This window comes from Abramis brama, assembly GCF_963993115.1.
Source record: "Abramis brama genome assembly, chromosome: 23".
NCBI classification, from domain to species: domain Eukaryota; kingdom Metazoa; phylum Chordata; class Actinopteri; order Cypriniformes; family Leuciscidae; genus Abramis; species Abramis brama.
Window position 1 is genome coordinate 18,823,992 of NC_139985.1, and position 15,483 is coordinate 18,839,474.

Genomic DNA, 15,483 nt, shown 5'->3' on the forward strand with positions numbered 1-15,483 from the left:
AATCAGTGAAACTGTAGGACTTTTTGTTTTTTTAAGAAAAAGAGAAACATTTAAAGGGTTAGTTCACCCAAAAATGAAAATTCTGTCAGTAATTACTCACCCTCATGTTGTTCCAACCCCGTAAGACTTTGTTCATCTTCGGATATTTTTGATTAAATCTGAGAGCTGTCTCACTTCTCCATTGGCTTCTATGATATTGAAACTTGCCGGCCCAGAAAGTAAGTAAAGACAATTCTTAAAATAGTCCAAGTGACTACAGTGGTTCAACCAGAAGTTTATCAAGCGACGAAAATACTTTTTGTGTGCAAAAACCCCCCAAAATACCGACTTTATTCAACTATTCATTTTCTTCTGTGTGGGCGTCTGACGTGAGTTCATGTAGTGTAACAGCACAGCGCAACGTCAGAATGTAGGCTCACTATTGGCCAGCATCACACACATGACCAGCTTCAGCCAATAGTGAGCCTACGTTCTGACCTTGCGCTGTGCTGTTACATTGTCTTATGACATGCTCATAAGACAATATATAAAAAAATGTTTATAAAAAAATGACATGCTCACTGTTTGTTTATGGCTGTAGACTGTTGCATTGTGGGATCTGCGCAACCTGAAGTTGAAGCTTCACTCTTTTGAGTCACATAAGGATGAAATCTTCCAGGTAACTCAAGATTCTGTTACAATATAACAACAACATGCAATCCGTAAGCAATAGTGTAGTGATGATGATAATGATAATAATAATGCTGATTCTCTTGACAGGTCCAGTGGTCTCCTCATAACGAGACCATCCTGGCCTCCAGTGGCACAGACAGACGCCTCAATGTTTGGGACCTGAGGTATGGCATTACTACTCTTTTATAATTGATCCTGAAAATATACTTTTTTTCTTTCTTGATGCTCATTCCTGGTTTAATTTGAACCGTTCATTTGTGCTAACTGTATTTGGATCCACAAATGCTTTTATCTTATATTGATTGCTTTGTTACATTTATGTCCTTTAGTAAAATTGGAGAAGAGCAGTCTGCGGAGGACGCCGAGGACGGGCCACCTGAGCTGCTGGTGAGTCGAGATAGATTTGCTGAAAATATTTATTGTGACAGATGGAGCTATAATGATATGATTATTGGTAACTATTTCAATACCACAGCAAAAAACACACACTATTGATCACACTCTATTTTAGTATAAAGTTGAATACAAGTGTAAAAATAACATATTTAATGAATATATATTAATTGATAATTAATATATATTTGAAACTTTTTGGGGGTTTAAATGTCTCTTATGCTCATCAAAGCTGCATTTATTTGATCAAAAATACAGTTTTTGACAGTAATAATGTGGAATATTACAATTTAAAATAACAGATTTCTATTTAATATAAAATGCTGCAATTCATTCCTGAATAGCCAAGCTGAAATTATCATCATTACTCCGGTCTGCAGAGTTACATGATCCTTCAAAAATCATGCTAATATGCTGATTTGATGGTCAAGATACATTTTTATCAATATTGAAAAAAGTTGTGTTACTTGATGCATTTTTTTCAGGATTCTGACTGAATAGAAATTCTAAATGAAGAGAATCATTCTGATGAATAGAAAGTTCAAAAGAAAGCATTTAGTTTAAAATAGAAATCTTTGTAAGAAATGTATTTACTGTCAATTTTGATCAATTTAATACATCCTTTCTGAATAAAAGTATTAATATCTTGAGTAGTGTTGTCAGAAATGGTAAATTTAACTCAAGTTAAATAGGGTCCAATATTAAATTTCTGCCGTATCAATACATCGATACCATCTGCGCTTTATTGCTCTCTGTTCTCTCCGACAGCGAGTTGACACACACACACACACACGCACGCCTCCTCTTACTCACTCGTCTCAATGCACTCTGATAGTGTTGGTGTTATAGCGCATGAATTTCAATGTGGGATTGTGGGTATAGCGCATCATTTTACTACTACTCACAGATTTCACAGTCACAGTCAAAGCGCACACACATAAAGCTGCCTCTTAAACAGCTTGAGAAAATTGTCAAAATGCTCATCTTGGCGAGTATTTACATAAACACAGTCGGCTGTGTCTTGATTGAAGGTAAACCGAAGAAAATGGATGTGTATCGGTGTATTGGATCCATGCATTCAGTCTTAATGTGACAGCAGCCTAATATTCCTGTTAATCAATGAACAAAAGAAAAGAGAAAATCACTCGCTGAATAACTTTTAACTTTAATTGTAAGGATTAATCTGTATTTATTTTTTACAATGAAGAAAATCCAGTGTTATTTTACATTTGATTACTTCAATTTCTGTAGTATTTCTTACCTGAATACTACTATTAGACTTACAGTACCTGAAAAACATAAAGCACTATTTCTTCCATTTGTATATTTATTCTATTGTATTTATTTGTGCTATTGTTTGTGATTTTGTTTCTTTTTTTCTTATTTTATTATTGACTGTTTGTATTTTTATGTAAATGAAATTTAAAGTTTGAAACCAAGCTTCCTTGTGCGCTGTGTAAGCTATTGCGCAACAACATTACCCCATTGTAAAAACACAAATACATTGAGTGAGCAAGCATTTAAGTGAGATAATTGTAATGGTAATGGATTAAGTATAAAATATAGAATCAAAATTAGATTCAAAATCTTGTCTCTTTAGAAGCCTTGGATTAAACCGCTTGATTCATGTGGATTACTGTTATGATGTGTATCATTATTGAAGCTTGAAAATATTGATAGAATTTCAATGCATGTACAATTTTGCATGCCAGTTTTGACAGTCTAATAATCCACTTTTGTTTGTTTTGGCAGTTCATTCATGGTGGGCACACAGCTAAGATCTCAGATTTCTCCTGGAACCCAAATGAACCCTGGGTAATCTGTTCTGTGTCAGAGGACAACATTATGCAAGTATGGCAGATGGTAAGTACAGCAAAACTGTACATTCTTAAGATTTCCATTTATTTATGTATTTGATATTAGGACTTTGCACTGATATCATAAACTTCTCTCGTTTAGGCTGAGAACATCTACAATGATGAAGAGCCAGACACCCCCACGTCGGAGCTGGAGGGACAGGCGTCATAACTGATCTCATTAAAAATCTACAACCCTTTCATGGCTTCTTACTCCAGCGTTTGCTTTTCAGCATTATTCAGTAAAATCCATCCTCTTACTTTCTACTCCATACATAGCAGATACTTTATCATCACAGGGTCCTTCTGTAGACTAAAAGGTTCAGCCCACACCCAGTAGGGAAGTTTGTCCTCAGATGGTTTGGAGAAAGACTGCACCACTTGTTCAATCACTTCTGAGAAGTTACGGCCTGGTGTGGCTCGTCACAATTCTAAATTTGTTTTTGCGCATAAACCTTGGTGTCAATTTGCAATAAATCTTTTGTAATAACTTTTAGAATGATTTTGTATTCCTAAATTGTTGATCATTTTCTGTACTTAATTCACTTATGAAAATAAACTACAGATCAACTGTTGGATTTTTTTTTTTTTTGATATCTGAAGCTACATATTTTGTGTGAATGCTAATTTTTATAGTAATTAAATAGTACTACTGTGGGCACGTGAAGATGAGGTGAAACGAGGCACGACGAAGGAAGATTCTACAAAACTGTTTTATTGAAAAGCAAGACAGAACTACAAGAGCGTTGTACAATCTCAGAGGGGTCACGGGCTGAGCTGGGGGAGAAAGAAAAGCTCTCTTGAGCTTCTTTCACAGTATGTCTTTACCTGAAGAGGTAGATTTATTGCATAACCTGAGAATCTGCAGTGCCAAAAAAAAAAAAAAAAAAGCAGTAGCGATACAAATGACTACCAACAACTCCACAAATTTAGAATGAGCATGACCCCAAATACAGATGTACGTCTCAAAATAATAGCTCACAGACTCCTGCAGATGAGGTGAAACTTACATCAAGGAAATCCACACAAATCAAGTGCTGTTCTTATAATAAAAATCAACATTCTTATCCAAAATTTGAGATTAGATAATGAAAAAAACAAATACAGGATTTTTATATAGAGAACAAAAACAGAAGTGATGGAAGCTGGTGAAGATCTACATTTCCATTGTTTGGCAAGTTAAACACATTCAGACCTGTCAAACCACTTTTTCAGAAAACATCTTGCCCTTCTAAACTTAAGTGACTTTGCAATCATCCATTACATTTGGTTACAAAACACACCATATGTGGTTAGTTCAACTAAAAGTAGATTATCATGTTCAATGAGAACTGAATGAAAACGCTGTATGAGTTTTGTTGGATTCAGTGTTGAGGAATGTACTGGTCAGTGTGAGGTTCAGATCAGAACATGAACAGAAGCAGATGTTATAATGGACCTGAAGAGGCAAATGTTTCTAGACCCTGTGTCCTCGACGTGATCATGACCAGTGCTGGGTTTCCCAAAAGCATCGTAAGCATATGTAGATCGCAGAACTGCTGCCACAAATCAATTTAGCTCACGATTTTTTTGAGAGACGCAACCGAGATCTTAAAGGGCTGTGAGGCTGTTTGTTTAGACAGGAAATTGGCAACTTCTACATTCATAAGTTCAGTTCTCGACATATAGTTTCACATTAGCAATATTGAGAATGTTTGCAGCTCTTCAGAACACTTTAGCATTGAATGTAAAGAATTGAATAACAGACATTTTATAGTTGTTCATTAGAAAGTCCAAAAAAGAGAATCACATTCAGAATATTCAGTATCAAATGTGTCAAGGCCCCTTTTAAAATGAGAAAGTTTTGCGTCAAGTTAGACTAAAAAATAAAAAAAAATTATAATAATTACTCACCCTCATGTTGTTCCAAACCTTTGACATAAAAGGTTTTGAAATTATTATTATTTTTCTGTCCATACAATGAAAGTCAATCATTAACTTTCATTATATGGACAAAAACAGTTGAAAATCTTTGGAAAAAAAAAAATTTGTCATACAGGTTTAGACAGACATGAGGGCAAATAAATTATGATACTTGGATGAAATACCCTTTTAACAAAAATAAAAAATCCAATTAAAACAAAAGCAATTATTAGGACTAATCAACAGCAGAATCAGGATAATAAAACCAACCACAGGAAGGAGATTATCACCTAATCTTGCTCTTTCAGCAAACAATATGCCATTATTCAAAAAAATCTTAAGTATTAAGAAGAGATTTTTTCAAAGAAAGAAATTATAAAAAAAAAAAAAAAAAAAAGTGGCTTGGAAACCCTGATTCAATAAAAACTACCCTGTTTCTTAAATAAATGGGTTTGCAAAGTTGAAGTGAATTTTAATGTAATATAAATGCACGTGGCATTTTACATTTTCTGTTGGTAATGCGTTTCTCTTCATCGGTCATACAACAAAAAAAGTCCCTACTGTAGAAATTTCAGTGAGACTGTTTGACCCTAGTATTTCACATAATTGTCGGAGATGTAGCAGCCTTTTTCAAAGCCAAACTAGCCCTTAATCAGATTCTCATATGAAAACCAGTCAAATGCGGTGAGAAGTCTTGACCCCTCTCTTATTTATAAGACATGTATCAAGTCCATTTCATATCCATTTTAGTCAAAGCAATAGAAGCGTGACTTGTTATGAATAAGTCTTGGCTCTGACTCAAAGTGCCAATGAGAAGGTAAGTGTGTGTTAATGTAGCTCACCTCTATTATTAATGCCCTGTTTCTCCAGTCTCAAGGTTATCTGGTCATCTAGAGCTGGACTGGCTAGTTGACTATGTACGGTTATTTCAAAATAGCAATATTAAACATTATATGCATCCAAAATGATTTATTCAGATTCTAGAGGTCAGAGCGAAGAGCTACATTTTATTAAAGAGAAACGAAAGATGTGCAACCACAGCACAGCTGAACAGGAAAGGGCTAGAAACAGATTGGGGGGAGGCGAGGGTGGAGAAAAAAGAAAAAAAAATATACGAAACAAAGCTGCATGGTGGCCGTCTTGGACCACATGACCATTTCCTACGAAAATACAATGTGATAAAAAACAGGGAGTAAAAAGTGCTCGATTACCAATGTATAGAGCAGTCAGCGTCTTCACTAATGTCCTGCTTTTTTCTCACAAATTTTATGATAATTGTTAGACAAAAATATATACCTCCACAAAGAAAAAAGAAAAAAGAAAAGAAAAGAAAAGAAAGGGCACCAGAAGGCCAGGCTCAGTCGTCAATGAGTTGTCTGGATGAGGTGGTGCCTGATTCCTCAGGCTGAAGCCCAAGTTTCTCTGTTTCAGGCACCAAACCCTCCATCTCTCCCTCCACCTCTCTCTCCATCTCTGGGTTGGAGAGCACTTGTGGCTGGGGGTCAGGAGGCCCTGTACCTTCTTCCTCAGGATCTTTCGCTGGGCCCTGAAGGGCCAGGAGTTTCTGGTTCAGGTCGTTGCGTTCTCTCTGCAGGGCCCTGCAAAGCTTCTCCAGACGATCCAGTTTGCCTTGGAGGGCCTTGTAATTCTTGTCCCGCACCGTTTTCTACGAGACAAATGAAAGTAGCAATTTCAGCAATCAGCAAGGGCACATTAAATTGATCAAAAGGGACCGTAAACATTTATAATGTTTCAAATTAATTAATTACAAATATACGCTGCTCTTTCGAACTTTATATTCATCAAAAAATCCTGGAAAAAAAAATATCACAGTTTCCACAAACATTAATCAGCAGGTTTCAACATCGATAAAAATAAGAAATGTTTCTTGATCAGCAAATCAGCATTTTAGAATGATTTCTGAAGGAGAATGTGACACTGAGTCTAAAATTAAATTACTTGTAGATTTACAGTACAGTACATAAAAGTGAAGAAACATTCACATTTTGTTCTACAGCTTTATTGCAAGCAGGGCGGGGCCAAGAGCAGTGGGAATGGAGCGAGGTCGGTGGAGCGAGGTCGGTGGCGCGAGTGCTAATGAGCGTCACCTGTCACCACTCAAGTCCCATGGAGGAGCTCCGGAAGGATAAAAGGAGGAGTGACGACAGTGAAGGAGGAGAGAGGACCAGGCCTGGACTTTATGTTGGTGCTTTATTTTAGTTAATGCTGCAGTGGTCCATGAGGAGCTGCTGCTGCTGCTTTACTTTCGTTTTGTTCTCTATGTTTATTTTATTATTAAAGTTACGTTTAACGTTCGCCGGTTCCCGCCGCCTCCTTCCCTGAACACAAACCTTTAGTATGCTGTGTGTTTAAAAAACACAACAGCTCTATTATTCCTCTCACCTCTTCTGCCATCTGCAGTAAAGTCTGGTTGTTAGTCTCCCATTTGGTCCTCCATAGCGTGGTCTCCTTCTCAAGCTTCTTGATCTTCTTTGTCATCTGATCAGTCACAGAAAATAATTTTATGCAAATCATGCCTTTCCATACAGATAATTATAGCATCATATTTTTCAAGCTTTTCTTTGATTGTCTTTTCAACAATAAGTACTAATCACTTCATTGTCCGAAAGCTTTATGTTTGGAATAATGTAAAAATGTAGAAACAAATTAAATGTACCAGTTTTCACAAAATAAAGTGTAAATAAACTGTTTTCAACACTGATAAGAAGAAATGTTTCTTGAGCAACAAATCATCATATTAGAATGATTTCTAAAACATCATGTGACATTGAAGCATGGCATAAAAAAATGCAACAAATTCAGCTTTGCATCACAGGATATTTTAAAATATATTAGAAATAGAAAAGAGTTATTTTAAAGTGTAATATTATTTGACGTATTACTGTTTTTACTATATTTTTTTTATCAAATTAATGCAGCCTTGGTGAGCACAAGAGACTTCTGCTGAGACTTCACACTTCCTGCACACTCACTTTCTCCATCTCCTGTCGGAAGGTGGTGAAGACCTCGTTGCTTTTAGCGAGGGTGGTCTGAAACTCCTCAAACTTGTCCATGTACAGAGTGAGCTGCTGCTTTAACTGATGCTCCTGCTCCTTCATCAGCTCACATTTATGTCTCGACTCAGTCGCATCCTTCAGAAGCTGAACAGAGAATATAGATCAACCAATCAGCATTATGATGACAATTTTCTGTTTATCGATTCCAATTCTTATATATACCCAATTCGATTGCAATAAAGTAAAAAAATTAAAATTAAAAACTCGGATATCATTCAGATTTATTCTAAGTCTTATTGCAATACCATGAACCAAAATCAACAGTCTAAAGAACACTTCCACAAGGAACTTTGGCCTACGGTTTAAAAAATATCATAGCAAAAACAACTAATATAAATTTCAAGCATTATTAAAAGACAAGTAAACACTCAGTAACTAAAAATGAACAAATAAACAAATTAGCAATCGCACAAATAAGTACAACTGAACAAACACTTAAACTGTTTTAAGATTTGCAGGTATTCAGGTACAGAAACTGTGTTCAAATGTAAAATAACACTGCATTTTATAAATGAAATGTACATTACAAATATCATAACAAAAAATCTTTGCGTAGAGCGTTTCATTCTTCTGTTTATTCAGCTCCAGCGATGATGCCCGATAGGGATTTCCTGGATTTGATGTGTGTTATCTACCTCTGCGGCGGGGCATATTTCGTCTCTGCGTGAGAGCGCCCTCTGGCTTTCAGATGGAGCCGCATTTACTACCGATCAGCCGCACTGCACTGACAAACTGCGCATAAAATAATCGCAGCCTTTGCCAAATCGCGTGCGGTTTTATTGCGATTAATTGAGCAGCCCTAGTCACATGGCATTTATAGCTTAGATGATTATCTTAAACTTGGTTGCAGAAGTGAGCAAACATGCCAGATTTCAGGTCTCATATTTCAGGTGGTTTCATGTCAACCAAGCAACTGCCATTGTTATGAATGGGAATGCTAAAGGATAGCTTTACCCACATATTATAGATCTCCTTGGTTTGAAGTACCAATCCTTCAGGATTAAGCCCAGCTCAAAATCAGGATTAGGATTATTACAAGGATACTCACAAACTCTCTTTCTCTCTGCTGTTTCTCCTCCACCTCTCGCATCAGTTCAGCCGTCCGCTGGAGTTTAGCATCCACCAGCTGCTGTTGCAGTTCCTTGTGTTTGAACACCTTGTCGATGTGCTGGGTAAAGACAAATGTCACATTCACATTATTCTTCAAAACATCAAAAAAATCTTCAAAAGATGTGCAAGGATTCCAGTGTCATCCATTTCTAGATATTTTAGCTGTAGAAAAACAGTCCATTATGCTGCAAACTAGTTGTAGCCATATAATTAGGGGTTCAAACGCAATGCACTGAAACTATTGTTTTTGTAGGGATTTTTAAGGGTTCAAGTGCGAAATGCTGTAGCCAATGAGATCGGACCATAGGTGGTGCTACAATTGTTAAAAAGATTTAAAAAACCGGCAATGTACGTTACGCATAATCCTGCATACATAGATGTGATTATGTGTTTATTCAGTGAACCAGCTGCATCATAATGACTCCACATTTGGTATGAGCTCAACATGCAAAACATCTCTGAGGACACTGCATGTCTGAGGAACACGTTTAGAATTAAGCAAATATAAAGTAAAACCATGAAATGAAAAAGCAGCAAATATTCTTGGCTATCACATGTCCACCAACCCAACCAGCCATGACTACTGAAATGTCATATCTCAGAAGCAATATGAATGAATAAAACCTCAACATTTACAGAGTACAGAACAAATGAAACCTCTGCACCTCATAATTCTCTGAGGACTTAACCCGAGCATAACAGCCATTTTACATATTTGACAGCTATTGCCTCACCTCCTCCCGGAGCTCGTACTGCTCAATGAGCTTCTTGAGTTTCTCAGCCAGCTCCATGTTCTCCTGTCGCAGTTTGCTGTTATGCAAGTTGTGCTGCTCCATCTGGGCCTCAATCTCATTGAGCGTCATCTGGAAGTGCAACGTCGCCTCCTTCCGCCGCTCCTCGTACTCCCTGAACCGCTGAGCGTTCTCCTCCTGTTATCACAATGGTTATCTGGTTAAACTTAAGCCTGGGACACACCAAGCTGACTTCAAAGAACTAGCAATTTCAAAAACCAAGGTGTTGTCGTCTTGTGTCGGCTGCGTCTGTACCAAAAAGCTGCGCTTGAACACACAGCACAGACTACAGCCGACTGCAAACTAGCACTTGCTTTCTGAGCCTCCACGACTATATCAGCAGGTATCAATACAGTCTATATTGCCCTTCAAAAGGAGACACCGAAACAAGGATATACAAGATGATATAAAAATCGTTCATCAAAATGAACAAATCTTTTTTCGAGTCATTTCGTTCATTTCAGCAGAATGTATTTAAAATGTTACATGTTAATAGCCAAATTCCTCAAACACATCAAATGTTGATCGCATTTAGAATAAAAAAAAATTGCAATGCAAGGAAAAGGCCAAATCATGAGAAACAGAAACGATTAATTTATTTATCTGGGTCTTCAGCCTATGCAGTCTGTTAGTTTACCTCACGAACTGAGTCTTTCGTTTATCCCGGGACATCTTCATAAACTGAGCTATGCAGTCTGTAGTACCGGATACAGAATTGATTAGTTCACCTTTCAAGTCTATCGACTTCAGGTTCGAGTCATTCGTTCATCACGTGACAGCCCCATATAGGCTGGGCTATGAAGTCGGTACCGGATACAGAATTGATTAGTTCATCTTTTGAGTCTTCGAGTTCGAGTCATTCATTCATCACGTGATAAAAGAACGAAAGACTCAGACCCGAAGACTCGAGAGATGAACTAATCATTTGTCTTTTTGTTACTGACAGCATAGCCTCTATGGGACTGACAGGAAGAATGAAAGACTCGAACCCGAAGTCTCAAGATATGAACTAATCATTTCTCTTTCCAGTACAGAACCTATAGGATGTTGCGCATGCATTCAACACAAAATGAACGAATCACTCTCTGAGACAACTCGGTAGTCCCAAGTCATATTAAAGATTCGTTCAAAATGAACGAATCGTTCATGACCGACCCATCACTATCTTTGACACGTCACGGAGCAATATGGGTTGGAAATGTGTGTCCAGTTGCTCAAACGTTCAAGTTTTATTCCATTTTCCAACAGTATGTTGCTTAAGAATTAAATGGATAGAATTTATTCACACCTCAACTATTGAATCCAACGTATCATCAGCACTCAGATTCGCTGCCATGGTGCTGTCAAGTACGAATTGCAGTCTGTGAGGTAAACTAAACGCTATTGGCTATTTAAATGCTTATAAAAGGGGGAGGAGCCATTCAATATGTCCCGCCTTAGCTTCCTGTTTCAGTGGAAATTACGTCAATGCATCATACAAAACTGCTCGTTCCAAGGCACTTCAGTCGTGGGCCTTTAATTCTCGTGCACTGACTCGTTCGCTAAACTGAATATCCAATCATAGTTCCCACTCTCACCATTGGCCCCAACGCAGATTCAACATGCTGAATCGGGCAAACTGCCACCGACTTGAGCCTGAAGAGGGCGGACGTGTGGAACACACCGCAAAAACTAGCCCGACAGATGCTCGCTGACCGTCGGCTTGGTGTGTCCCGGCCTTAAAGGTCCCATTGCATGGATTATTTTATTATTTTAGAATGTGCCCTTATAATGTTAGTATGTTTTTTAGATCAAAAGTTGTTATAATTTAGAAATAAAAGGCATATTTCCTAGCCTGATTTTAGCCTCTGATTTGAACGCTCTGTTTGAAGTGGATTGTCTGCTGTGAGACTTCAGTGTAAACGCCCACTGCTGTGATTGGCTGACATGCTTGCATATGAAATATCTAGCATTACATGTGGAACTCTCTCGAATACTTTTACTATTACTGCTATTATACGTTTTTACTATTACAGCTATCGAGATTAACGAATCGTGAGAAGTTTTTTAAGTATTTAGATCTATTCCCATCACATAAAAGGTTGCTGTGATGAGCATTGAGCAGATGACAGCCTGTTGATCGTGTGAATGAAGATCTTATCATTGCAACGCAGTTTCTGCACTCTCACTAATGATTTCACAATGCAAACATGAGGTAAGTACAGTAAGAGCTTCGTTGTGCAGTGTAACAGCGTCATTGATTTCATAATGAGTTTTGGCAAGTGTCCAGATAAACTTGCGCTGTGTGATTGACAGCTTGGCCGATTGGAAAGGGATTGTTCTTTGATCGCTTTCTGTATATATATTAATCACAGTTTAAGTAAGATTATTTTCATCCTACTAAGAGAAACAACGTTTAGTCACTGGCTTGATTTACTGATGCATAAACAGTATTGAACGACTTTGAGAGAAAGATTATCTGTCTGAACTTGAACAATTACACATCAGAAATTCAGTCACATCAGAGGCTCGGATGAAGGAACTAAAAAAATACTTTTGTATTCATTTGTACATCCAAACACTGAGCAACTGCCATATGCTTCGCTCGTTTGCAAGCCATCATGTCTCTTGAGGAAAAAACAATATTGCGCTCACGCAGCTCATTTTCTCATGGGCGGGCCAAATTCTCTTTGCGGGCAAAGCAGAGAAAGGGGAGGTAACCTTTCCCCTTATGACGACATAAGGGGAAGATTTCTAGATTTCTTGCCCGTCTGAGCTTTCATTTTCTCAAAAATACCCAGGTCTTGGTTTACACCCATCAAAACGTCTGGCCACTGGGGGACCATAGGCAGGCTAGGGAAACTCATATTAAGGTTAAAAAACCTCATAAAGTGAAATTTTCATGCAATGGGACCTTTAAGGCCAACATGAATCTTTAAATCAAATGTGCATGACCTCTGGTGGCTCTACCTTCAGGGTCTTGTTATGGCGCTGAAGCTCCCTGCAAAGACTCTCCAGTTTGCTGCGTGCCAGGACAGCCTTGCTGTGCTCACTCTGCAGGTGGATCTTCTCCTTCAGCACCTGATTCTGCTTCTTCTGCAACACCTTCACCTGTTTTTGCATGCTGCGACTCTCCTCCAGCTGTCCCAGGGAAAAGACACATTAGTATTTAGTCATGCACTGAAATTTCAGCAACACAAAATATTCAGCCGAAATGAATCGACTGTTTCAACGTCTATTTCACGCACACAATCAGGAAAAGCTAAAGTAGCAAAACTAGAAAAAAATAGTTTTTAATTTAGCACCAGTGAACACGATATCCTGAACACTACCAAATTCAATTAAAAGATTCCTCTAGCTCAAACAGTAAAGCATGGTGCTGGCAATGCCATGGTCATGGGTTCGATTCCCAGGGAATGCGTGAACTGATAAAGAAAATGTATACCTTAAATGTAAGTCACTTTGGATAAAATCATCTGCCAAATCCATAAATGTAAATGTAATTACACAATTAACCAAATTGAATTACCAAAACTTTATTTTCAGTTTTCAGCTAAATTAAAACGTACATTTTGTTTCACAAAAAAATGCATTTCAGCACGTCATATTACTATTTCATACTACATGAATTGTATAATACTTGGAGCAGCTTTTTCTTTTGACTTTTGTTGTATTAATAAAAAAAGAGCAGCTCCTTTTGAATATCTCCTTTTGTCCTCAATGAAGGAAGAAAATAAATCATACGTGTTTGGATTGCAAATTTATTTTTCTGAGTGAACTCTCTCTGTAAAGACATTAATTATGAAATATGTCTATTGTTGTGCAATATCATTTCTCTAACCCCAAATACATACCAGGTCTGCATATTTCTTACAAAGGGCAGCAAGTTTCTCTTCTGGGGTGGCTAAAGTATGAAGCGCCTGCATCAGCAACAAAACCTCTTTGCCTATGACAAAAAGGGAAGAATAAAGCATAGAATAACCTGTTAAAACGAGTCATCCTATCACAACTTAAAAAAAAATCTACGGCTTAGAGTCGTTTGGGGCCCTGTTTATTTATTGCATTAAACTTGAAACATTCCTTTAATGGTGAATACTAACCGAAGGATTTTTGGTCCTTGGTTTTCTCAGCGTTAGGGTCCAACTCCCCATCGAGGGGGTCAGGGTTGCTATCTTCCCTTCCTGGCGTCTCCCCTCTTTCCTCCTCACTGCTCACCAGCCCCACAAAATCTTCCATGTTATCCTGGGATGGAGTCTCCACATCCAGAGGTGAACTGCTCCCTTCAACAAGTCCCCTGGCCTCTAAACCGCAGACCCCGATGATTTCGTCCATGACTTTAGTGCCCTGATGGTGTAAATGCAAAAAAACTTTTGAAATGAATTTAAGTTAACACTGACATTAACCCCTGACTCACTGCATTTAAGTTGATTTAAGTGACATATTGCGCATCCAATACAAAGATGCCTGTTCTAGTACACTGGCCAAGATTTTTATTGCAAACAGAGCCAAGTGCAAACAAACTCAGTTTATACAGGAACAGATAGATGAACACGTGCTGCACACAGAGAGCAGCCTCACGCGAATCTGGCTGTCTCAAATCCCAGTGAGCTCCCTACATAGGCAGCATTTTGGGGGCATCTCACACGTCTGAAAAGAAGCTCACCTCACAAGGGTTTGACTTTGAGCCACAGCCAGAAAGTTATATATAACCAGAACAAGCAAAATTCGAGGGAACGGGTTAAGACATGAACAAATTAGACCAATGAGGCATTTATTCAAAGCACGTGCCAACTAATAATCTGTGCAACAGAAAATGCGTCAACACTGACAATTACATTATACACCACAAATTTATGAATATTAAATTATTAAAATTCAAGCATGTATTCAAGCGTACGTAGCTTTCCTAACATATACTAGCAGTCTATATCGTTTATTTAGAAAGATAATTAATTCTCATGTTAAATTTTATGGCAAGCCTCTAAATGAGTGGCAAACGAGCCTCATATTCATAAATTTCCCTGGGTTGAAAGTTTAAAATGTCAATTTATTAAGGGTATCAAAGCTCAGATAAAATATTAACACCAAAAATAATACTGTCGTGAAATCAGTAAAGCTGTAAACCTCAGGCTAACTCGCTAACTCCACATTTACCCTGTTCAACACACATGCGCGTGCATTCAACACATTTATTATCTTATCACTGATTCAAAATAAAAATGCATACCGTCACTCTTATGTCAGCGCTAAAAGTAAAACACTTCGCTATTGTAAATCGCAATGGTTATTTTTGATATTTTGATAGCGTAAGTTGAAAGTGCTTTTTTAAGTTGGCTTATCTGCTGGTTAGCGGGCTAAAGCTACTTCCTTCGTAAATAACACACATTTATGGCGACAGGTTCCCTTCCTGTGCGTACAGCAAATCTTTCATAGCGTTAGACATGTTAATGATGTTATATCTGAAATAAATGCTCAACAGTGAGCAGGTTGAGGTACAGTAGCCTACCTGTGTGTTTTCAGTGTTTAATTCGAGCCTGGCATCTGAGTGCGTCGCCATGTTGTGACGAAATACTGAGAAGTGAAAATAAAGGCAACTCAGACTGGATGAACACAAATAAAAATCAAGTCAAACTTATTTATTATATATACAAAAAGCTTTATTCAAAAAAAATCTAACCATTCATTAATTTTGCTATTATTTCA

The 15,483-nt window shown here is 37.7% G+C and overlaps 1 protein-coding gene across 1 annotated transcript; it reads right to left on the bottom strand.

Moving 5' to 3' along the window:
• Positions 1–3,618: 3,618 nt before the first annotated feature.
• txlng (taxilin gamma) lies at positions 3,619–15,354 on the bottom strand. Its single transcript, XM_084101148.1, has 9 exons — positions 15,287–15,354; positions 13,881–14,124; positions 13,635–13,726; positions 12,751–12,921; positions 9,745–9,939; positions 8,949–9,068; positions 7,817–7,984; positions 7,227–7,322; positions 3,619–6,489 (listed from the first exon to the last, which is right to left on the bottom strand). Exons 1-9 carry the CDS (start codon positions 15,335–15,337, stop codon positions 6,181–6,183), a joined length of 1,446 nt encoding a protein of 481 aa, XP_083957274.1. The 5' UTR covers positions 15,338–15,354; the 3' UTR covers positions 3,619–6,180.
• Between the last annotated feature and the right edge of the window lie 129 nt (positions 15,355–15,483).

What these genes read in the sequence shown, in the direction of transcription:
- txlng (XM_084101148.1), bottom strand. Translation starts at nt 15,337, where the DNA reads ATGGCGACGCACTCAGATGCCAGGCTCGAATTAAACACTGAAAACACA. An exon ending in GTAAGAAATATGCAGACCTG is followed by an intron (nt 12,922 to 13,634) that starts GTATGTATTTGG and finishes TCCCTGGGACAG; the next exon opens with CTGGAGGAGAGTCGCAGCAT. An exon ending in AGCAGAGAGAAAGAGAGTTT is followed by an intron (nt 7,985 to 8,948) that starts GTGAGTATCCTT and finishes TTCTCTGTTCAG; the next exon opens with CTTCTGAAGGATGCGACTGA.